We start from the raw sequence: 23,829 nt of genomic DNA on the forward strand, positions 1-23,829 counted from the left end.
TTCCTTTCATTTATTTGTTTGTTGTTGGGGCTATGGTATTTTCAGGAAGGCATTGACCGGCGGGCGTTCAAGTGTCTGTCCTGGCTGTGTTGCCCACGCAAGATGACACCCAAGGCTCGCTACATGCATCTGGCCCAGGAGCTCAGTGTGGACCCCGATTGGCCTCCAAAGCCAGCCACCACCACTGAAGCCAAGCCCCGCCCAGAAAACGGTTCCACCTATCAATTCATGATCAACTCCTAGCACCCACCCCTAATCTACCCCTTTCATACAGGAGACATGCATACAGCACGTGTTCATTGAACACACACTCAACCCATTCAAGCAGAATTGTCATAGGATAATTGCCGTCACCATTCAGAGACTTATGTCTAATACTGTAGTTCCAGAGGCATTGCTGCAAAAGCATTACACATAAGTACCAAATAAAGTTTCAGTTTCTTTCAATACCCATGCTCTCTCTGGCTCGCCCACTCGCGTGCTCTCAGGTATCTCTTGCTTGTCTTTAAATGTCATTTAAACATCAGTAACATCAAATGTAATTCCCATTCCCTATTGTGTCCTCTGTTCACCAAAGCTGAGCAACATTCAAACCCAGGCTGACAGCGTAGTATCCCTTCTGTTTGCCTGTGTGAAAGGGGTAAAAGACAGAGCCAAAGTCCCATTCCTCTTCAGTGCTAGCTTCTGACGTGCTGTCAGAAATTTCATAGAACGTGTTTGAAAATATTTGCTTTTATACCATTGTCAAGATAAAGGTCTTCAAATTTCATGAGCAACTACAGTACTCTGTCAGTTTTAGACAAAGAGTAAAAAAGAGCCTACTTTCATGTCTGAGCCTTTCAGGATTATCCCTGGAAAAGTACAGTATAGCATGATGCCGATGCTAGCCTAGAAGAGGGGTTGTGCTTTGGCCCTTGAAAGTACAACCCATTCTGACTGAATGACGAGTTAGAGCATTGCTTCATAAACAAGTTTCACTTCAAGATGGAGATTTGTAGGTTTAAGGGTGCGTGGAGTGAAGGATGCGGCTGGTGACTACTGAGCAACTGTGTAGGATCTGATCATAATTTTTAAAATCTGCTGCAAATCCACTCCATGTTTATATTGTTGAGCAGCCACCACCTCACTTTTAGGACATTCACACAGTGAGTAACTTGTTTCACAAGTCTAACCTATTGTAGGTGGTGCAGGCTCTGATTGCTACTATGTAGTGGGCTTATACAACTAGTGCACATATATATAGAGTGAGAGTGAGAGAGAGTTATTTGAATGAGCTAGCATCACTCCCTGGCCCCTAAGCACTCATTAGTGAGCATAGAATCATAACCAAAAGGAAATGCTTTAAAGCGTATCATGTACCCCCAGGGATGAAAGAAATTACTCTTTTGAGACCAGTATTCAAATAGTCTTACAAGCACACTGTGGAAGATTGGGAATCTTGGAATGGCTGCAGTCAACTTGTTCAATTGCACACCCCAGGCAGATAACACAGTACCACAGATCGATGATTGAAACCACAAAACTGTATCTGTTTTGCATTTTTCTCATAATTTGGCCACAACTTTCATACCCCTTCAAAACATTATGGCATGTTAAAAGTAAAGGAGAACAGTGAGACACACACGTGGTCGCCCTCTCTCAACCATAGGCTGGGACCTGTGGCAGGATGTCCGTTGTGTTTGTCAGAGTTTAACTGTAGGGTTTTTGAAACAAAGATATTGTTCTGTACAAAAATTCAAAGAAGACTAGCAAAAACTAAAAGTCAAATTTCACCTGTCTGAAATCTCATCAACCTCTGCTGTGCTTTCAGATTAACGCTAACATACTCAATGTTAACATGTCACACTCACATGACAAGTGTTAACATATCATGCTAACAAGTATGACAGGGAACAACATGGCCTTTCCTCTGGCGCTCCCCTCAGGCCAAACCTTTTTGCCCCGTTAGTGGTAACGATGCACCAACAGCAAACTTGTCTCTACGCTGCGTCCATCATTGCCTGCAATGAGCATTACCCTCTCATGGGCTGCCAGTATGGCTCTAAACCTTTAGTCTTATGTTTTGCATCTATGAGCCATGTGCTGTCAGCATCTGATGACATCAGACAGGAGACAGAGCATACCATGACTAGCATGAAGCCAGCTCCCTATATCATCATGTTCTGATGGTTGCAATACTAGAAATATTACTATGAATACAGCATAACTGTAGAATTAAGAAACATTTCCATTCACATCTCTGTGTTTAAAAAAAAAATCTGCACAAAAAACAGCATGAATCTGGCTGGTTATTGTGGACAGTTAATCACAGGCATGAGACCATATAAATCAAAGCGTCTTACATTTGCTAACACGTGTCAGGTTGGCTCCAGAAAGCCAGCTGTACTAATTGTATTTGTTTCTTTCTTTTTTTTTTTTGAAAACAAAATTTCTTCCTATGGAAGACTGACGTAATCGTAAATCAAGGCAAGGCATTGTGCAACCCATCAGCTCACTGTTCTTGGCACATTCAGAGCACTCGTGCAACAATACACACTGCATAATATGGCTGCTGGTTACCATATACTGTACACTTGTATTCATGTATTACACATAGGCTACCTGCATAGAGAGTTAAGGGCTATATTTTATGTTCACTGCTCTTTCTTTGACATTTAAAGTGATACTCCACAAAGTCTGTGTCAGATACTCACTCCCTCCCTGTGAACTTTGAAGGTGGCTGTAAACCTTTGAAGCTTCTTTCTTAATAAAAACCTGACAGTGAAATGCAGTCTGCTGAGAATCTATTTACACTGCACTAGTGTAAGCTGCCATGAAAATTGGTGCCATTGGAAAATATTATAACAGATTGATTTCAAGATGACTGTAAAGAGAAAACAAAACTCTTTACAGCCACCTTTAATGCAACCTTTCTGATTGATGCTCAAAAGGCAGATTTAAGGTGGAGTGTCACTTTAAAGCAAAGACACCAACACACAATGTCAGTATAAGTGTACTCTGCATAGCAGCCTTTAATGAATTGCATGGTTTAATGCTAATGATTTCAAGTAGTCTGTCCCAAACTATTTTCAGACTGCAGATAAGTGATTATAAGACACCATGTCAAAAGAATGTCAAACAAAATGTAACATTGTGTTTCCAAATGAAGCAAGTTATATGTGAGACATCTGGTGACAGCGCTGTATTATCCGGCACTTAATCATGTAGAACACATGACTTTGCATTTAGCTTGTCCGTTGATTATTTATTATTTTATTCACGTAGAAACAAAATCATTTTTCCTTCATATCTGAAGAATCTGAAGTTTCTCGCTTCCTAAAAGCCATTGTCTATTGAGATACTTGTAATGATATTACAAATGCATATGAAATTTGGGATCTATACTGTTTTTAATGACAAGCTCAAAAGTGGTATGTGACCATAGTTAGGAATGGATTCGTTGTTTATTTGATGAGGAAAGTTATAGTATTTTGTTGTAGTATTTTGTGGGTACATTTTCAGTGTGAGAAGGATATATACATATATATATATTGTAGATGAAACTGGTGAGAAATGTATAACATGGCTCAAATTGACATTCTTGTGCCAATTTTCAGGAAGATTCTCATATGTTGTAAAAAAAAAACAAAACAACAAAAACAAAAGTCAAAATGACTTATTTCTGTTGGATTTCATCGCTGATGTCCAACACACGAGTTTCTATGCCTCTGAATATGCAGTGGTAATTTTTTTTTTTCTTTTTAAATTTGTTGTCAGGGTTTAATTTCTTTGTCCTAGATACCTACTGAGGCTAAAATTGAATGTTGTGTAAAGAACAAAATTTCATGCAATACTGTGGTTATTGATTCTATTTCCAAAGACTCTTCATCACGTCTGTATTGGTTCTTTTAAAAACAGAAGAAAAGTTTTATAGTCACCTGCAGTTCTGTCAAATCTCAGCAGAAGTGGATGATAATATTAGAGGTTGGATTCTATCTGTATATATGAGATGTACATTTCTAGAGCGTGCATAAAAGTCAAAAGGTTTAGATATAAAAAATGTATGGTTTTTGGATTATCAAAGGGCTGGTGTGTTTTTCTACTATTTTGGTACTGTGTTACAATCAGTTGTCTGTCTACTTTTGATTTGTACTGTCTTGGATTTATTTTGTAATTTTTGTTATGGAGTTGCATTAGATTGGATCTTCCTTATTAGGGCATGTATCATGGGCATTTATCTCACAATCTGAATCAGTCATTGTGAAGTATGATCGGGCACTTGGATCAATATTTGTTCTGTCTTGGGTAAACATAATGCAGCACATGTCTACTGTAAAGTTTATAGGAAGTTGAAGTTAAACCATTTGGAGGGGAAAGATTTGTCTCTGCAGCTTCTTCTTCTCAGCTTTTCTTTTGCTTCTCTTTCGTCTCAATGCTTTGTATGAAACCAAGGATCTGACACAAGAAGGGAATTGGACTGATGTCGTGTATTCGGCGCCTCGTGTTAGCGAACTCAGAATTTGACCAACATCTGACAATCTTGTCCTTTTTCTGTCTCCTCATTAAATGTGCATATTTTACTTTATTTTTCTAGAACTTTTTAAAAAGATTTAGCATCCATGTCAAATTAAAATGTAATTGGCAAAAGAATGTGTATTGCTGCTCGATGTCAGCCGTCTATTGTTGAAGTGATTATATTGCTGCTAGGGGCAAAACGATTCAGTCTCACCTGTGTCATAACTGCGCACCTGGACCCAGAAAATTCATCCATTTCATGACGTGCAAAGTGTAAATACTACAATTGCTTTTCTTCTACGCGACAGTTTTGCCTTTTATTCTGACACAGCTATGTCAAAGCAATGGATTTAATGCTGAAACCTCGATGCTCTTATACAGGTACAACATTTGCCGACTGACAGTTAGCACTGGCCTCGTCATGTTCATGTCATGTATTTTAAGCAAACCATCGAATGGCATTTAGATTGAGTCAGCCACTGAGTATACGAAGCCTCACGTGGATGTTGTTTCCTCAGGGAAATGTGTCTATTTGTAATCATCAAGAAAATAATAAAAGTTGATACCCAAACCGAATGAAAATATACTGTTGGTAAAACGTTGTATTACAGTCCATCTGTATGTCAGCTCTTTCAGGTGTGCTTTTTATTTGCAGCTCCCACACCTCAGCAAGAGGCTCATCTGGGATATATGTGTTGTTTATATTGGCAGAGATGTACATTTTTTGGAAAATTTTTGTACTTTATAATTTATTTTTTATTTATTTTCATTTCTTTTTCCCTGAGGATTGTAATTCAGATTTATCTTGATTTCTTCCTTTTCAATAAATGTTCTTGAAACAGTCAACTGCATGTCTCTGACTAACTTGTATCCACTGGGCGTGAATGGGATATCATAACGCTGCAGAACCTGTTTAAAAATTCAGACATAAGATATCCAACAGTTTAATGTTACAGGCCTTGTCAGCCCATATATTACATAGTAATCATTATTCTAGAGTTGTGGCCTTTGGAGGATTCAGCCCCTGAATTGGGATTTTTACAGCTTCCTGTGTAGTTCCTCCTCTCGCCCTAAAGTACACAACTGTAGCTTAAATAATTTCTTGTGTATATCAGGAGGCAAATGAACACTTAAAAACACTTGATCTCATTAATTCTTGTGAAAATTAAACTCTAGACTGGACGTTTGACACCCACTAACCTAATGTGTTAACCTGAGGTGTCTCTTGTCTGATATGCAAAAAAATCTTTCCTGAGCAACAAGTAATTACATCTGCATGAACACTGCCAAGGTCACTCTGCTAACTTCCTTATTTTGATAATGTTACTGCGCAGCTGCCTGTTATTCATCAATTTAATCTCAATTGCACTCTTTATCAATCATGTTATCAGCATTACCAATTTAAATGTCCCATCTGACAGGTAGCACTCAGAATAGTGTCCCAAGACAGAGAAAGTCATTTTCAGTGTATGTGTGCATAGACTTTTTTTGTAGCAAGCACAATGCCCAATGTCTCTGCTGAATGAAGCTGTCAACATGATTTATCATCTGATGGCATTACAAAGCCCTCTGGCCAAGATAAGTCATTTAACAAAGTGCTGTCCCGTATACAGAATTCACGGCTTCTACACATTTTAGATGACCGCGCAAAAGTGGTACAAGATTGGGGTTTCAGTTAGAGAGTACACTGTTTTGATTGCATAGGAAGTAATTCTATGGTGCATTTTCTGTCCGTGCTGATTTTAAGGTTGTACCCTTCACCGGAAGTCGACTGTCATTCTGGCTGTGTCCTTGTTAGCTAACGAGCTAGTTAGCTGCCATAACAGGCAAGCAAATGTGTAACATTTGGAAAGATGAATTAAACCGTGCCTAAAGAGTGAATTAGAAAGAAATTTGCGTTTACCCGCTGTTGATTACAGCACCATGTTGCGTGTCGGGAGCAACGTTAAAACTACCTGGTAAGTTAGAATGTAGTAAAGGTAACGGTAACAGAAGCTAGTTGTGTTAGCTGTGGTGTGAGGAAACCACAGATAGCTGGTCATTTTGACAGCTGAGGACAGCGAAGCTAGCTACTTGCTTCGTATAAATATACGTCGTCCTGGTAAAGAGACTCTAAGACACATATTTCATAGCTAAATAGATGCATAAACACTCTCCACACAGTCACTGACATTTATTATTGGCTGCAAAGCAGTTTGTGCAGCTGTTGTGGATTTTGACGTTTCTTTAGCCAGTTCAGTTAGCTAGCTAACATTAACCAGTGGATGGTTTTAGCGAAGTTATCTCGCAGAGGCTGTTAACGTTATTTGACAACAAATTACGTTACAGGCTATTGTGATTTGAGTTTACTTGTGTTTTATTCTCTAATACTGTTTGCTTAGCTAATTATGTAATAATGGACAGTGAACTTAATGGATTCATTTACGTGTTGTATTGATTTGATATTATGTTATTCATTGGCCAGTACCTGCATCGTCAGGGACAGCGTTGATCGGTTGGCTAGAAGCTTCTACTGAGATTAAATATATATTCAGGAGTTATGATGTTTATAGGCATAGGAGGAAGGTGAACTTGAGTAGTTTATTGTCCAGTTTTCTTGTTATCTCAGCATGGCCTGCAGGAACCTGGTTTCCACTAACATGGGTGTGAGATTTCGGATACCGCTGCAGAAGCTGCACCCTCTGTCCCGTGCCATCCATCACCGGTACTCGGGGAACACCAACCCTCAGCGAGCCCCTCACCGCACGGCAGCCCGTTATTTCACTTCCATGTCACGGTTGCCCATGCGGCCTCCCAAGCCTCCCCCAGGGTCAGGGGGCCGTAGCTACCAGCAGCAGCGCAGCTTCTGGGTGGCCCGCCTCGCTGCCCGGCTGCTAAGGCTCCGATACATTCTGCTAGGCTCGGCAGTGGGAGGAGGGTACACCGCGAAAAAGGTCAGTATTTAAGAAAAAATATAGAATTTACAAAACCTTTAAAGAGCTGTCCCCTCCCTTTTCTAGCTATGATGGCATATCATTGAAAACAGTAAAGGGAAAGCCATTTTTCATGTGAACATAACGGAAGCCTTCTTACTTCTCACTTCTCAGACCTATGACGAATGGAAGGACATGCTGCCGGATTTTAGTGAATACAACTGGGTCATTCCTGATTTTGTCTGGGAACTGAGTGAACAAATTGATCTTGGCAAGTGTTTTCATTTTTAAGGTCATTATTCAACTGAATCTGCTTCTGCCTGGCCTCGTCTTACTTGTAGAGAATTCCTGATTTCATCAAAATAGAGACAGTTGTTCTTTGTGTTATACTTGAAGCATGGCTGCACAATTACACATTATGAGATAAGACTATCAACCTTTCCATCTTCTCCACTTGACATATTATCTCTTGTATCTACAGATAAACTGGCCAAAGCTCTACCAGAGATGGAGGAGATAGCCAAACTACTACCTGACCTGGACAAGATAGGCGAGAACTTCACTTTCCTCAAAAGCCTCCTGTCCTCTGGTGAGTGTGCAAAATCTCTGCTATGTCTTCATAAAGTTACTGCATCAGACCAAGAATAAAATCATCATCATCATCAAAACATTTGCAGACATTATTGTCCAGTCCATTGTCTAGGTTTCATAACAGTGATTGTGCCCAAGCAAACCTGTCTTCCACATCTGCATTGGTCTCTGCTTTTATTGGTAATATATCTAACAATCCAGCTGGCTCAGACTCAGAGTAGTGAAATGTGAGGAAATGGCTTGCTTCATACTCTAAATTACTGCTTTTTCTGCAATACCCCTCTTTATAATTGTGGTTGCAAAGGAGCCCTCCCTTACATCACACAACCATTAACCAATATATCCTGGATCAGTAGGTTTGTTGGCTAAAATACTTGGACTATGATGTTGGAAACAGCCTTTTATTCAAATCGGACCAGGTGCACATTGCTGAGCACCCTGACTGTCCATATCTATGTTCATTGCAATATATTTATTAAAGCAGCTACAAGAAGCTTTTTTTACTACAGACTGAATGAGTCTCAATTTAATACTAATGCCTCTATGTGACCTACATAAGCAACTGAGACCATCTGCTACATAGTTAGTCTTAATGCCTGTCACTGGATTCGGTTCTCTGCAAAATCAGATGAAATGATTCACAGCATGCAGATGGGAAGAGCCTATGTTTACATTTTCCCAAAGTATCTCTGAGTAGTACATTAGCCGGTTAAAAGGAAGCAGCATGAGACTTTTATGTAAGATAACTGTATTTTTGATGTGATTGTGGTTATGGCTGATTGTAGGTCAGGATCAGCAGGGAGAAAAAGAAAAATCACGAAGAACGAAAAATATCTAAAAGGGACAGTGATCGAGCATGGACAAAAACATGAGTCAGCCTCATTCAGTCATTCAACAGATGGAGAAAGTTGTGGAATTGTGGACTCAATTGTGGATTCAAAACTAATCCTAAACTGGCCTTCTTCCTCCTACTCTATACAGGTGTGCAGTATGTCCACATAACATAACATTACTTAGGAATGTTGATAAATTCAGCTTTCTCATCTAAATTGCTTTTACCAAGCACACAAAGCTGTTAGTTGTAGGTTATGTGTAATCTAGGTGCATTAAATAGCACTAAAACAAAGTTTCACCACTGTCATATTGCAGTTATTTATCTTAGTTAAATCTTAGTTTAGTTAAAAAACTGCTTTGCATCACTTTAATACCTCTTTTTGCCACATTTTGATTTCAAGTGATAACAGCACACCATGGCGCTCATATCACAACTGTATGGAAGAATGTTTGACAAAAGGGACAACTAGAATAATGTTATCCACTCCCCTTTATGTCAGTTGAAACTTTCTTGAGATTATTCAGCAAAGAGGTTTCTGTCTCTGCTTTTCCAGCTGAACAGTCAGCTTGTTGAGAGTTCTAAAAAAAAGATGTCAAATAACTGAAATTGCCCCAATAGCATGTTTTTAGTCCATTTTTTTTTAATTCAGCTCTTTGGTCCAACAACACTTGACATCATTTATTCATCAAGTCATGAGGTGGAGGCGATAACATCTTATGTCATAATGCAACATAAACAAACAGTTCTGCCTTCAGATCTGAAGCCACTAGATGTAACACCTTTAAATAGAGCAACCTCTGGATTGGCTGGCTTTGACACATTTTGACATTTTGGGCTCCTTGAGGATCAGGCCCAGTTTGGGATGTGCTTGTCTCTTTTACCAGTTTCTTATTAAGTGGCTACTTGATTGAAGCTCTGGCACAACAATGGCTTTGTTTTAATACACATCATTCATGTAGTTGTGTCCCTGCTTTGACCACCATCCCTCTGCTTCTGTCTTTTATGATTTTTATCTTGTGTTGTTCTTCCTTTCTCCTCCACCCCTACCCTCCTGTCCTCCTCAACATTCTTCACAGGTGTGAGTTTGGGTAGTGAAGTCAAAGGAGCTTCTGGTCTGCATCTGTTGTTAGGTGTGTAAACCCCGCATTCAGTAGCGCTGCCAACTCCCCTCCTCTTTTCTCTCCGTCGCTGTTTGATCACCACCTTGCCACGATATTGGTATGGTTGTGGGTTCCTGCTTGCCATGTTTCGGCTCTGAAGGCGGTAGCAGAGCATCTTCCCAGGACGTTGGCTTCCATGTTGCAGACCAGCGCCACTGTCGATGATGGCAGGGTTCATGGTTAACGCAGGTTCTGTATTCAGTGAAATACATGACCTGTCACTAAGATGGTGAGAAGGTCTCATGTTGTACTCAGGGTATTCAGAGGAGTATGCTTATCAATGTGGACTTCCAATTTTACCCTGTGGCTGACATCTGGTCACTGGGATTATTAAAAGCCTCAGTCTTAAAGTTTTTCTCCCTCTTTCTGAATTACTTGAGAATTCTTGGAGAGCTTGAGAAGATATTATTCCCAAGTCGAAATCAAAATGCAGTGAAGGAAAAGTGTTAAATACAGGCAATAACACCAACATGACCGAGTGAAAAGACTTAAATACAGATCCAGCGTGTTCGCCTTTAGTATGTCCCCTGTTCCCTTTTGACTTTCTTTAACCTGGCTGTCCTTGGCTGTACTTTGTCCTACCTGTGTGGTTTTTGCCTCCTTTGACTTCCACCCTCTCTCTCCCCTGGCCTGTATGGGCTGCTTTCTTTAATCATGCTAACTTTCACTAATCTTTGGGGCGTTCTCATTCTGTCTTTAGCTATTTCCTCTCAAATGTTTGGAAGATGTGCACAAAAGTAATGATACAAAGAATACCTATTGAAGTTGTAATAGTCAAGTCAAGATGTTGACATATTCTTCTTAAATGATGCTAAGCAGTGGTGAAATAATTATTGTAATGTGAGTAATAATATAACCCTACATTACACTCATGTACAGTGGTATAAGGAAAGACCTAATCTTCCAAAGGCAGTTGCCAGGCAAGACAGGACCACACCTCTGCTGTGAGTCATACAATAAGCAAAGGGGTGTTTCTGACTCCTCTTTTTTCAGCTTCACACCCTTTTGTGACCTATAGAAAATACTTTTCATTTTACTTTTGTTGTGCTTCTTACATTTGACTATGCAGGTGCCATTACAAAGTAGTGCCTTTGTAAACAGCTGTTTCATATATATGGCTAAGCAAGCTTTGCTTTGTACATGGCAATAACATTGTGAATTAACATAAAGACATAGAACAGTGTTTTAGCATTGATTGATACTTTTCTTTGTGCTTCATGTCAGATTTTTGTCTCATTCTACAGTGACTGCTTTTTTGGCCACGATGCCTTTAATTACAGTTTCAGCAAGCAGTGTCCCAACAGGATGCCTGGATGTTTTCTAACATGTTTTTCCACTCTGACTGGAACTGTTCCGCAATAAGTAGCATTACATTCTTTGCACATTTGTATTTTTTCCATTGGCCTGCACTATTAAAAGGACCAGTGTGTTGGATTGCAACGAGCTGAATATCCGTCCCTTCACCCTGCCTCTCCGCGTATCAAGGAGAGCCTTCAATGGCCACGAAATTTTCAAGACAGTTTTGGTTTGTCCTTTCTGGGCTACTGTAGAAGCATGGCAGACTCTGTGGAAGAGGACCTGCTCCCTCTTCCCTCTTAGAGCTCATTCTAAAGTTACAAAAACACCAAAAATCTTTTTTTTTTTAGATGTTTAATTTCTGCCATATTCTAACAAAAATCTGTCACAGTAAAGTCGCTGCAAATGAAGTCAGTTGTCAAATTTAGATTGCACACTATATTTCATATATATGTATGTATACATAAACATGTGCAGGATTTTCCAAACATTTGAAATTGAATCACTTTGGTCTTCATTTTTCCAGTCATGCATAGGCATGCTTTCAATGATGGTTATCTTTTCGCTCTGAGCATTATTGTTTCTCTGAACTTGTTTATATTCAGCACTCAATAGCCAAAGATCCGTTTTCACAAGTAAGCTCATTCTGTGTTGTTGTGTCTCCTCTGGTAGAAACCTCAGGCGATCCGGCACTAAAAGCCACAGATTCTTCTGCTGCAGCCACGCAAGATGGCAGCGACAAGCAGTACAAAAAGGCAAGTTTCCAAAACCTGCTGACACTTCTCAGCTTTGTCCTCTGTGCTCTGCCACCAGTCTCACTCAGCTCCTGTCTGCAGCTCGGCAAAACCTGCAGTGGATTGAATGAAAATCTAATCCAGGAAACATACATACGAGCATGTATGGTTGAAGGCATAAAAGCAAGGAGACTTCAAAGACCGAGCAGTGATTGATGCGACACCTCATGTTGCCTCACATAAGTTATTAAAAGTTGCACTTAAAATTAATGATATGAACATATGCTCTCAGAAAACACTTTGAATGGAAGTGACCTCTAAGTGGCATATGTTTCGTAATGTTTCGAAATGAAATGTCTCAGTGTGTGTTTTGAATCAGTCAACTCTGCTGAATGTGCATTGTGAGTTACAGACTGGCTGCCAGCCTACAGTGTAATCAAGATAAGCTTTTGAGGCCATGTGGCAGTGTTGTAGTAAGAATATGGTTCACATTTGACCTTCATACAGTAACAGCGTGACTAAAGGTATGGTTAGTGCAAGTCTCACTACAGAGCAGCTTGTTCCTGAGTGTGGTATTACATATGTAGACATTTATAACATTTTACCATCAGCATGGGCGAACTGTCTGGCACTCCGACAGAGTATAACCTGAGTCTTTATGCACGCTGATCATCGCTTCAAAAGAGCCTCTACTGCTTATTCTTCTCAGCTGTTTTTTTTTTTTCCAGAAATCAAATTCATGGAGAACATTGCTTTTTCTGAAATTATTTCACACAGCAGTCTCTTGCAGAACACTTAGTGTACACGTGTTTCATTTCTGGTCTGTCCTCTTTGCTTTGTTCATTTTGTGTTTTGTTCTTTTCCGCAAAGTGACCAGTTTCAATGTCCCTCTGTTCTATTTTTATGTTTTTGTGTTTGTTTTTAACACTGTGCAAAGTTAAAGTTTAAACATGTGAAGGTTTGACCATTATTATTAATAAGAAAATTTGAAAAGAAATAGATTGTGGCTTTCCTCTCCTGTGCCTTGCTTCTAGTCTGAAGTCATGGTCTCCAACATGAACACATGCAGTAGAACACAACTTTTACAAGTTAATGTTTTACTCCAAATTCCATTCAGCAGGTATTATATATGGCACAAAGTTAAATGCTGATGTCATGTTGGGGACCCCTGAACTACAGCAAATATCACCTGCTATATGTTCTGCTTTGTGCTTCATCCCTGGTAGAGAAATATCCCAGTGCTGGCTCAGCCTATTTAATCATCATCTTCAGCTTCATCAGTCAAATATGCATTTGCGGCACATTAAAACGTTGTGTTCTGAACTTGGTCATTATTTTCCCTTTACAGTAAAACCTGAATTTCCACTCTCTTACTTTATGTTATTCTGCTAAGTTTAAGTATGAAAATCCTTTGTAGTGTTGTCTGAATCATGGTGAACGTGCAGTCATTAATCCACAGTGGTGCGTGATGGTTAGGAAAGGGAACAGAGTCACTGTTGGTGCCACTTGCCGAGAGGTGCTGGTTGTGGTATTAGTCACCTCCTCTGCCTTCAGTCTGGCAAAGTTTGGCATCTCCCCTTCGTGTCTGAGAGAGACTGACTTTGTTGGGTCACACTGATGATGGTGGCAAGATTACCAAAGCCAAAGACCTTGTTTCTGTTTAAAAAGAGCTTTGACTGTATCATGATTCTCCAGCAGCAATGCCAGTGACTGAGACACAGGCCAGGTTTCCTCCCTGTGTTTGGGTGCAGCATTTGCCTGTATGGCTGACCAGCGCAGAGGCTGGGTGTTGTCTTTCTTGCTGCTCCTACCTGTCTCTCACTATGACGTACCCCAGCAGGGTCTGCTTGGCGAGCTCATTCTTATTCAGCAGCAGATCCAGCGGCACGAGGAGGAGGTCCGGCGGGCCGCAGCAGTCCATAATGCGCGTCCCCCACCGCCAGAGCCTGCTCCCAGTCCGCCTCCGAACCCCAGCCCCCCTCAACAGAAACGCAAGGTGAAGGTCCCAACCCACTTAGATCCGCCCTATCCCACCAACGCCTCCTAAAAGATCACAGCTGCAGAAAAGAAGCAGAATATATGTTCTTGGAGAATTTCATTTCTACCAACCGCCTGACATGATAGTAATTTAACACCAGGCTGAAAAGCAGTGTTTCACTTCACTCGCTGGTAAAAAGTCTGTTGCACCAGTAAGCACATCCAACAATTGTGTTGCAGTGGACTGATATACCTCAACACTACAATAGGTTGTTTGCAGTCATGTGACATTAAATTCAGGCCGGAAGTGACGTGAACTGCAATGGACGAGATGAATAGTTTAGATGGAATGACAAGAGAAAGGTATAAACAGAAAATCAGATCATATGTTGCATATGACCATAACGTTATGAAGAGGAGCGATTTTCCAGCTGAACTGAAAGTTATTTTAAATCTGTCACCATAGATTTAAAACAACAGCTAATGTTACACCATTTCCACCGTTATCCGACTGGGCTCCTCCAGACCGCAGACAGTTAACAAGCCCTTTTTTCCAGAATTTTTCAGTCAATTTCTCGAGTTTTTCACCATTATGAACAACAGCTTTTGGTAGTCAGTAAAAGCTCCTCTTGGTTTCTTGGTTTGATGGATCCAAGCAACCGTAAACAATGCAAAACATCAGCATTTTGAGTGTTTCCTGTACAGAAAATCACTTTCAGCCCTCTATCTTCAGTTCATGTCCCAACAAAAAAGTGATGTGACAAACAACCTATTGCAGCGGGTTGACAAAGTAAATCACTGGGTTTTCAGCTGATGTTAAGTTCCTTTTTCGCTAATTTAATTTGTAAGTATAAAGCTGGCAATTTAGAAACTCAAATGAAACTATTTTAGACAACAATTGAACATCCAAATTTTAGTGGCAGCCCATTACTCCCTAATTTACAGGGGATGGATGACACAACAACATGAGCAGCTACAAAATAACTCATTAACACTATGATACACTGCAGTGCTGTGGCCACACAATGACTGTAATGTTTGTTATGCCGGCAATGTTCCATTTCTCTTGAAATTGAATGTTTATGTTACCCACCACATCGATGGCAACATCTTAAAATAGAATGCAACATAGTACAGATAAATTAAACTCCTCTCTACACTGCTACTGTAGTGGATTGCATTTTATTTTACAGGTGTTTGTGTCTACCCTCTGCTGGCCATGGCGTTAGTGTTTCTAAATAATTTAAGCTCATTTTACAATATTTGTAGTCCAGATGTGTTGGCCTTCCAAACTTTAGTCTGTCCCCGACACTACCCGACAGCAGCCTCCACGAATCACCCCATAGTCTGTCAGGCTTCATTAAGATGTGCTCTACCGGTCAGCTGTGGGGAGAAGGCATGCATGGACCTTCGTAACCTGGTTCCAGAAGCACAGTGATGCACTGTAGCTCAGTCTCTCATGCAAATGGATGGAAATCATCAGCAGCATTCCATTCAGACATTGCATGGAGTGGAGTGGCAACCCGCTGCATGGTGTGAGCTACACTTTCTAAAAGTACCATGAATGTACCCAGCTATATAAAAAATTGAGAGTTGGCCATGTTGTCAACAATGAGGTAGAAGCCTTAAGCTTTTTCTAAGGCCTAAAGAATTAAGGAATTTCAAAATGTTTCAATACACTGTTGGCACATATTGTGAGAAGGTAATTGACAGCACATGTTTTGTCCCTGTTGCGTAGTGTAGTGCAGAAATAGTTTTTGATAAAATAAAGTTTGGTGCGTTTGCGTGTTTGTTAAATTCCCTTTCCTCTCCTGCCAATCCCTTTTGTTCATGTATGCTGTGTGTCCTGCTTTGCGTCCTGTCTCTCATCCTGACAATCATGTTGCAAGTGTACAAGAGATGTAGTCAAATGAGTTTTGCCCAATTGTGAAAAAAATCAAGCTATAATGACGAAATGATTTTGTGATTATATTCAGCTGTATTTTTCTGGGCTTGCTCTGTGATTTGTGACTGTTTGTGAATCAATAGCTTGGTGATCAAAGCTGAGTAATACCAGAACGAGTAGTGTCTGCCTGAAATCTGATTTTTGTTCCTCTCTCTCTTTATGCATTAACTTGACTCTCAACAATGATTTTCTCTGTAATACAGTGTGCATGTAATAAGCCTTCATGGTGCTGATGGGATTTCATGCTTGTGAAGTTGCACAGTGAGAGTAACGGGAAGCCCTTATCTTCAAGACTGAAAGCAGGCATTAACTCAGTTTGTTGCTGTTGCTCTTTTTCTGTTCTACTTCAACCTCTAGTCATCAGACAAAGAAAAGGTAGATCAGCTTCAAGAAGAGCTGCTCCGCACACAGGTACAGTACAGAAGCTTGAGTGGTACCTTTCATGAAATTTAAACAGATTTTCTTTCAACAGAGAACTGTTATGTCGTGCAAGTAATCCCAATTTTTAGCAATTTTATTGTCCAGAGTTTTGCAGTAATACAATTCGTGTTTCACAGTGAAATGAAATTGCCCTTAAAACTCATCAAATTGGCCTAAAAGTCAACTAAGATCTTTGCTGGACCTACATGGATACCTAGTTGTACTATACTGTTAGCTCAGTTTGCAATTGCGCCACTAGATCACATATCGCCAGCAGGTTTCAGCAGAAATTTCTTTAGGATGTGAACTGCTGCTGATGCTGGATGCTGATTGATTGTGTTCTGCTGTTTATCCCATAGCTAAAATATCAGCGCATGCTAGAGAGGCTGGAGAAGGAGAACAAAGAGCTAAGGAAGGTGGTGCTGCAAAAAGATGACAAGGGCATTCACCAAAGGAAAGTGAAGGTGGGCTGCACATATGAACACATACACACAATACACACACACACACACACAAAGTAAACACACGAAAATACTAAAATTTCATTTTAAAGTTTTTCCTTGAGGCTTGGATTGATTTAGCAAACATGATCATTCTGCAGATGTGTCCTTTCAGTTATTCTCGCTGTCTTTGTGACTGTGGATAAGAGTGTCAAACTAATTGCAAAGTGAAGGTAGATTTCACTAATAGTCATCACTGTTCTGTGCTGTTGTGTAGAAATCCCTTATTGACTTGTATTCTGAAGTTCTGGACATCTTGTCTGACTACGATGCCAACTACAACACACAAGACCACTTGCCCAGGGTAAGGCGCACTCAGATGTACTCATGGGAAATGGCTTTGTATCAAAGAGGGCCTTTGTTTGTTTGTTTGCTGTCCGTTCACACTACGTCAGAAGGATTTATTTTTTGACCAGTTTTTTGCTTCTGATACAGATCGGGCAAGAAAAATGCTAATCCACTTGTTATTTTCTTTTTGTGGTAGAGTTTCTTTTGTTTCATTTAATACTTCTTGTTTCCTTCTCCACTTTGTCTTAATGCAACTGACTTTAGCCGTCCTCCTTTCCTCTTCTCCTCACCTATCTCCTCCTCTTCTGTTTCAGGTGGTTGTCGTTGGGGATCAGAGCGCAGGGAAGACCAGTGTGCTGGAGATGATAGCCCAGGCTAGGATCTTCCCCAGGGGCTCAGGAGAAATGATGACCCGCTCTCCTGTTAAGGTACATGGGACCAGACTGGCTGATGCTTGTGGAAAAAAAGCCTTCCATATATATATGTGCACACATATAGTCAAATTTTGTTATGTAATTGAAAAATGCATAATTAAGGTTTTTTGGGAGTGGAAAATTATCAGGAACCCAGTTTTGATGCATTTCTGTATTTGAGGCCTTGACAATATTCATCTTCTGTCTGCAGGTAACACTAAGCGAAGGCCCCCACCATGTTGCCTTGTTTAAGGACAGTGGCCGAGAGTTTGACCTTACCAAGGAGGAGGATGTAAGTCACAAAGTCGTTCACTCAGTCCATCTAATATGACTTTCAGCAGTAACGTTTTTACGTGTATACACCATTATATCTGGCATCTCTACTTCTGTCCTGCAGCTGGCTGCCCTGAGGCATGAGATTGAGCTGAGGATGAGGAAGAGCGTGAAAGAGGGACAGACAGTCAGCTCTGAGGTTGGATATGGTGTTTCCATTCAGATTTCTGATTCACTTCCGATATGCTTCATAGAATAACGTTGTTTATTTTTTGCATGACAGACAATATCCCTGAGTGTGAAAGGCCCCGGCATCCAGAGGATGGTGCTCGTTGACTTGCCAGGCGTCATCAGTGTGAGTATGCATTCTTAAATTAATAAGGATGGAAATGTTTGCAAAAGTTTTTGACTGTGTTCTGAATACTGTCAATACTTTAGAAGCATATGCGTTTTTATTTTGCTCTTTCATCATTGCTCTAAGTTTTTTGTGGTATTAACGAGGTATGTGTTATGTTTGTGTGATTTATTATCCTGGTTTCATTTTGAATTTTCTTTAACGTAAAAGCCAACAGTCCAAACTTCTTTCTGTATGCACAGTAATACAAATGCAGCTTTTCAAAGTTTTTTTTTATGTCTCTTTAAGACGGTGACTGCAGGCATGGCATCAGATACTAAGGAAACCATCTTCAGCATCAGCAAAGCCTACATGCAGAACCCCAACGCAATCATCCTTTGTATTCAGGGTGAGTATACTATTAGCAGCTGTAATAATCCTGTATAAATGCAGCATTTGTCATAGTGAGCGGGGGGATCTCCCAATTATTGTTGTGTTCTTAGGCAAAACACCAAATTTGTGTTTTTGTACTCGTTACCATCCTCATTATGATGATACAGTACATACACCATTATCACATGCACTGTGACCTTCCTTGTCTTCCTCCAGATGGCAGTGTGGATGCAGAGCGGAGCATTGTAACAGACTTGGTTAGCCAAATGGACCCCCAGGGGAAGAGGACCATCTTCGTCCTGACAAAGGTGGACTTGGCTGAAAAGAACCTGGCCAGCCCGAGCAGAGTAAGACAAGTTTACTGTCTCAAAAATCCAATACAACAGGTAAACAGTTATACTGACTTTATACTGAGTATTAATGCTGTGGCACTTAGTCACTTATTTCATCCAAAGCTTAGATGTGTCTCTTGACAATCATCAAAAAGGTTTAGCCTATCGATGAATTTAATCTGTAAAACAGCTACATTTGCAGATTTCTTCTAACCTGTGGATAAAGTGTCTGTGAGTGAAGCTATATGCAGCCGCTCCACAAGAGGGAGCTCAGCACTTCTGTTTTAACTTTATCGCCTCTCAATGAGCCAGTGTTGAAGAAGCGCGTACTACAAAGTGGGCTGGCATGAGACTATTTTATTTTTCATTGAATTTAATAATTTAATTTTCTCTTTCAGATCCAACAAATAGTGGAAGGCAAGCTGTTTCCCATGAAGGCTCTGGGTTACTTTGCTGTAGTCACAGGAAAAGGTAACAAGTACTGTTGAGTAATATATTGCGCTACATGTAATTTCACATTATTTAATGAGGACTTTCAGGTTGTGATCATGTCCTTATTCATCCATTCATGACACCTCTCGTCAGGATCTAGTTGGAGTTTTTCCAACTTACTATAAATCTGTCAGTAAATGAGTCATGACATACTTGCTCTGTTGTCTTGCTGCAGGGAGCAGCGGTGAAAGCATAGATTCCATTAAGGACTACGAGGAAGACTTCTTCCAGAACTCCAGATTACTGAGGTAAGTTACACCTTATTCACCAAACTTTAATGCTTCGTCAAATGAATGAATTTGAAGTTAACAGTGAATGTATGTGCTGTATGCAACAAGGGACGGCATGCTGAAGGCCCACCAGGTAACCACAAAGAACTTGAGTCTGGCCGTCTCTGACTGCTTCTGGAAGATGGTTAGGGAGTCTGTTGAGCAGCAGGCTGATGTCTTCAAAGGTATGCCTGCACAATGTTTGTATGCAATACCTTTTACAGTCGGACACGGTTGGATTTTATCCATTAACTGTACAGGGAACAGGTGCTACTCCTCTTCTTCTGACTCTCTCACCTCCCTATATTTACTCAGCCCACCCTGCTACACCTTTCCACAGTCCTGCCTTCCAACTGCAATTAGTCTAGACAATCACAAGCCTATTGCTAACAGCACAGGAGATTTATGGCTGTGAGACTGCAATTCCCACAGGCCTATTGTGTGGTGTATCGATCCATATCCCATCAAATCACACACAGCCGGCCTCCATCCTCCATGCTTGGCGCCACCATGGCCCCACAAACCAGCAATTAGCCTAATCTCCACTGTGGATAGGGATCTGTGGAAAGGGACAGCAGGCTTGTTATGTGTGCATGTGTGTCCTTGTGTGTGCGTATATGAGAACTAAAACTCTGACTTTTGATAAAGAGAGTGTGTTTGGCCCCTTCCTCTCTCCTCCTGAGGGACCAGTTAAGACAGTGAGTGTGTCCTCACCAACCTTTATTAAAGGATATGCACCATTAGCAGTCTGAAAGCTGCCTTTATATCATACCAAGTTAAAACAAAGCCAGTCATGTCCATGTATGGTCATTGCCTGTTGATTGTAGAGAATTACTGCTTGATGGAGCATAACATCATAGGTGTAAAAGCAATAGACACATGCAGGAGATGATTTCCATGCAGGCTTGAGAATGAACACTTGCTGAATGACACATCAAGCTAGATTTCTTTAGATATTTTAAGGGTTTTACAGAGTAAGTTTCTAACAAGGCTTCATTCTGTAACCTTTGATCGTCAGGTATAATTGTTATAAAGTTAGAGGTTGCTTATATTGATGTTACAAAGGTTTGTTGAAGTCAAATATTCATTTTCTCTGTCCCTCCTCACCCAAGCATCGCGCTTCAACCTGGAAACAGAATGGAAGAACAACTACCCTCGTCTGAGAGAGCTGGACAGGGTGAGACACACAAACTTTTACATGACTCTTTATTTGAGGCTCTGCAAAAACCAAAGTGGGAAGGAAAAACTAAAGTGGGAGCTCATTGGTGGCTCTGTTGTCATAAATGTTGTTTATAGAAGAACACCACAGAAATTGTGACAGATGTTATTTTTGTGTTTTTGCAGAATGAACTTTTTGAAAAGGCCAAAAATGAAATCTTGGATGAAGTCATTAGTTTGAGTCAAGTGACCCCACAACACTGGTGAGTTACTAATGAGCTCATATTTAGGGCTCATTGTTTTATGTTGCCATCATAAAAACATCAACGCTGTTAATATTAATTTTGAATAGCAATCAGAAAAGTTTTCAGTAATACAGAATTTAAGTCCAATATTAGAGAAAAGAGAAGAGAACAAGAGAAAAAGTTAAATGTCCTGGAATATTTTTCAATTTCACTTTGTTGGTGGAAAACCACATCAGAAACTCATAATTAGTCATCTTTAATATAATTCATAAGAAAAAAGGATACAGATTATATATTGATAATAATGACAATGATAAATTTTGTTTACATAGCGCTTGGCAAGCATAGAGCACAAACAGTTTTCCAAAAGAAACAAAATAAATTACAATGACGAAATGCTACAAAAAAAATAATAACAATATTAAAACAGAGCTTTAAAGAGGAATATATTCATGTAGAGCGCGCACCCGGTCTGTCTTACCAGCTAGATTCATCACTGAAAAAGTCCTGGAAAAGTCCTGGAAAATGATCTCTAGATAGAAGTGGGAACCCTGTGCCGGCATCGTGTTGTGGCCGTCCCCAGTGTGCGTGCCATCAGTTCTCCCAGATCAATACCTTGATGAATGGCCCATGGACGGGAACAAGGGTGGCCCTGTTAGCCGGCCAACGGCCAGCCAGCACTATTGGAGATAGCACTTATTGACAGTGAGGAGTGCTAGCCTGAACAAAAGGGGAGCCTAATGAAATATGAGTGTGCGTTTATGATAAATGAGAGAGGCACAACACTGGTCTGGTCTAATGGGACTTGGGGAGGGTTTTGTTCTATTGCCACACAGCCATGGAGAGATGGAGTGTGGAGGCTGGTAGCTGCTAACAGGGTCAGACTTGAGCTGTATTGGAATCTACAGTCAAGTGCAATTGCAGCAGTTCTGACTGTATAAGTGAAGGCATCTCAGCCAAGAATCACTCATTGTTTTCTCATTCCACTAGGTCACTGAACTGAGCACCTGACAGCAACTGTGTTACAAACAAAGTAAAAATAATGATTAGAATGTTAAAAATATATCTGAGGTATGGTCAACGCACCCTTGCCATGTTACAGTACTAAAAGTCAGAACACAAGTCACAACAGCAAGAGGTGCCAGTGAAAAGTTACCTTCTTCCTTCCACTTATTGGACTATTGGACTTATCTTTTACTCTCCCAGGGAGTCCATTTTGCAGAAGAAGCTGTGGGAACGCGTTTCCACCCATGTGATTGAGAACATCTACCTGCCTGCTGCCCAAACTATTGACTCCGGTACCTTTAACACCACCGTAGACATCAAGCTCAAGCAGTGGACCGACAAGCAGCTTCCACACAAAGCACTGGAGGTAATCCAGACTGTTTGCCTTCATGTATAATTACATAATTCATCTTGTTTAAAGAGAGAGGTTGACTATTATTTGAAATCACATCAGATTTTCGTTAAATCAGATCCTCTGCACGGCTGCTGACAGGAGGAAATTTTTAAGTATGAATCTGTCCATGTGGTTATATTTCTTTCAGAATTAGATCATGATGTTCCAAAAACGAGTTATTACTGTATTTTACCAACATTCAAATTCCATAATTTAGCACTGTAATGTTCTCATTGTTTTTTATTACTTATATTTGGTTCAATTTCTGTGTCACAAACTGCAGAAATACAAGAAATATTCAATCAGGCAATGGCTTTATTATGATACAAGTCTTCTTTTTCCCCACTTCACTTTAGGTTGCCTGGGAGACACTGCAGGAAGAGTTTGCCCGTTTCATGGCTGAATACAAAGGCAAAGACCAAGACGACATTTTTGACAAGCTGAAGGAGGCCGTGAAGGAGGAGAGCATCAAGAGGCACAAGTGGAATGAGAGGGCCATGGACAGCCTGGTAAACACACAGTAAATCCACTCACTCTGGAGGGATGTAGAGAGCACACACACTGTTTGATTTAACACTTCCCGAAGCAGACACAATTTCATGATCACGTGTGATAAATATAAAGAAACTGGTCTTGCTCACATTGATGCAAGTAACCAGTGATGCTAACAGCTGGCACATCTGGTACAGAATTTAATATGCAATTTCAATAATGTGATTCTATTCTTGCCCTGTTTGTGTCTCAGAGGGTGATCCAGCACAATGCCCTCGAAGACCGTTCCATCACAGACAAGCCCCAGTGGGACGCAGCCATTCAGTTCATGGAGGAAACCCTGCAGTCTCGCCTCAAAGACAGTACGTCAGCTATGCTGAGCTCATGCTGTGTCACTTAGCTAACTAACCATGCCTGTCAAAAATGTTTCAAAGCCTACAGTAGATGTGTAGATAACTCAGTTCAAGGGAATTTATTGTCATGTTAAGATGTTAAAAACAAAGATACACATCTGTGGGCAGAATGGTTGGCATCAGTGTTCGGTGCCTTTTCCACCAGCATTTATGGGTTCTGTCTGGCATTTTTTCCCCATCTTCCCATTGGGCTATAAGGTTAGTGTTCAAACATAATCAGGTCAAGGTTAAATCTCTTTGGTGTCTTTGCTCTTCTCTCTTACAGCGGAGTCGGTAATCACAGATATGGTGGGTCCAGACTGGAAGCAGAGGTGGCTGCACTGGAAGAATCGCACACCAGATCAGGTTTGGATACAACTGTGCTGTTTTTTTTTAGAGGCACCATAGAGGACTATCAGGCAGTTCTTAGACTTCTGTAATGGGCATTGTTCCACATAAGTGCAGATCCCCATGCACAGTTATTT

The 23,829-nt window shown here is 40.5% G+C and overlaps 2 protein-coding genes across 5 annotated transcripts in view; both read left to right on the forward strand.

Moving 5' to 3' along the window:
• The window catches only part of atp13a3 (ATPase 13A3), a 36,152-nt gene extending 30,812 nt beyond the window's left edge, over window positions 1-5,340 (forward strand). The window contains exon 34 of the mRNA XM_070960406.1: window positions 46-5,340. Within this exon, the coding sequence (XP_070816507.1) occupies window positions 46-243 (198 nt within the window). The 3' untranslated portion in view covers window positions 244-5,340. The remainder of the gene's footprint in view (window positions 1-45) is intronic.
• A 906-nt stretch (window positions 5,341-6,246) lies between these two features.
• Window positions 6,247-23,829, forward strand: part of opa1 (OPA1 mitochondrial dynamin like GTPase) — a 36,664-nt gene continuing 19,081 nt past the window's right edge. Inside the window, exons 1-25 of one of the 4 annotated variants that reach the window (XM_070960043.1) lie at window positions 6,289-6,452; window positions 7,103-7,427; window positions 7,581-7,677; window positions 7,888-7,995; window positions 9,909-9,962; window positions 11,961-12,043; window positions 13,863-14,018; window positions 16,302-16,355; window positions 16,724-16,828; window positions 17,082-17,168; window positions 17,467-17,580; window positions 17,777-17,857; window positions 17,963-18,037; window positions 18,122-18,193; window positions 18,482-18,581; window positions 18,782-18,912; window positions 19,296-19,368; window positions 19,565-19,637; window positions 19,728-19,843; window positions 20,771-20,835; window positions 21,003-21,079; window positions 22,268-22,433; window positions 22,817-22,969; window positions 23,206-23,314; window positions 23,631-23,710. In XM_070960043.1, the coding sequence (XP_070816144.1) occupies window positions 6,418-6,452; window positions 7,103-7,427; window positions 7,581-7,677; window positions 7,888-7,995; window positions 9,909-9,962; window positions 11,961-12,043; window positions 13,863-14,018; window positions 16,302-16,355; window positions 16,724-16,828; window positions 17,082-17,168; window positions 17,467-17,580; window positions 17,777-17,857; window positions 17,963-18,037; window positions 18,122-18,193; window positions 18,482-18,581; window positions 18,782-18,912; window positions 19,296-19,368; window positions 19,565-19,637; window positions 19,728-19,843; window positions 20,771-20,835; window positions 21,003-21,079; window positions 22,268-22,433; window positions 22,817-22,969; window positions 23,206-23,314; window positions 23,631-23,710 (2,589 nt within the window). In that variant the 5' untranslated portion in view covers window positions 6,289-6,417. Of the gene's footprint in view, window positions 6,453-7,102; window positions 7,428-7,580; window positions 7,678-7,887; window positions 7,996-9,908; window positions 9,963-11,960; window positions 12,044-13,862; window positions 14,019-16,301; window positions 16,356-16,723; window positions 16,829-17,081; window positions 17,169-17,466; window positions 17,581-17,776; window positions 17,858-17,962; window positions 18,038-18,121; window positions 18,194-18,481; window positions 18,582-18,781; window positions 18,913-19,295; window positions 19,369-19,564; window positions 19,638-19,727; window positions 19,844-20,770; window positions 20,836-21,002; window positions 21,080-22,267; window positions 22,434-22,816; window positions 22,970-23,205; window positions 23,315-23,630; window positions 23,711-23,829 lie in introns of all 4 variants that reach the window. The other 3 variants (XM_070960044.1, XM_070960045.1, XM_070960046.1) reach the window with 3 other exon arrangements.

Source organism: Chaetodon trifascialis, chromosome 4 (assembly GCF_039877785.1).
Source record: "Chaetodon trifascialis isolate fChaTrf1 chromosome 4, fChaTrf1.hap1, whole genome shotgun sequence".
Classification (NCBI taxonomy): Eukaryota; Metazoa; Chordata; class Actinopteri; order Chaetodontiformes; family Chaetodontidae; genus Chaetodon; species Chaetodon trifascialis.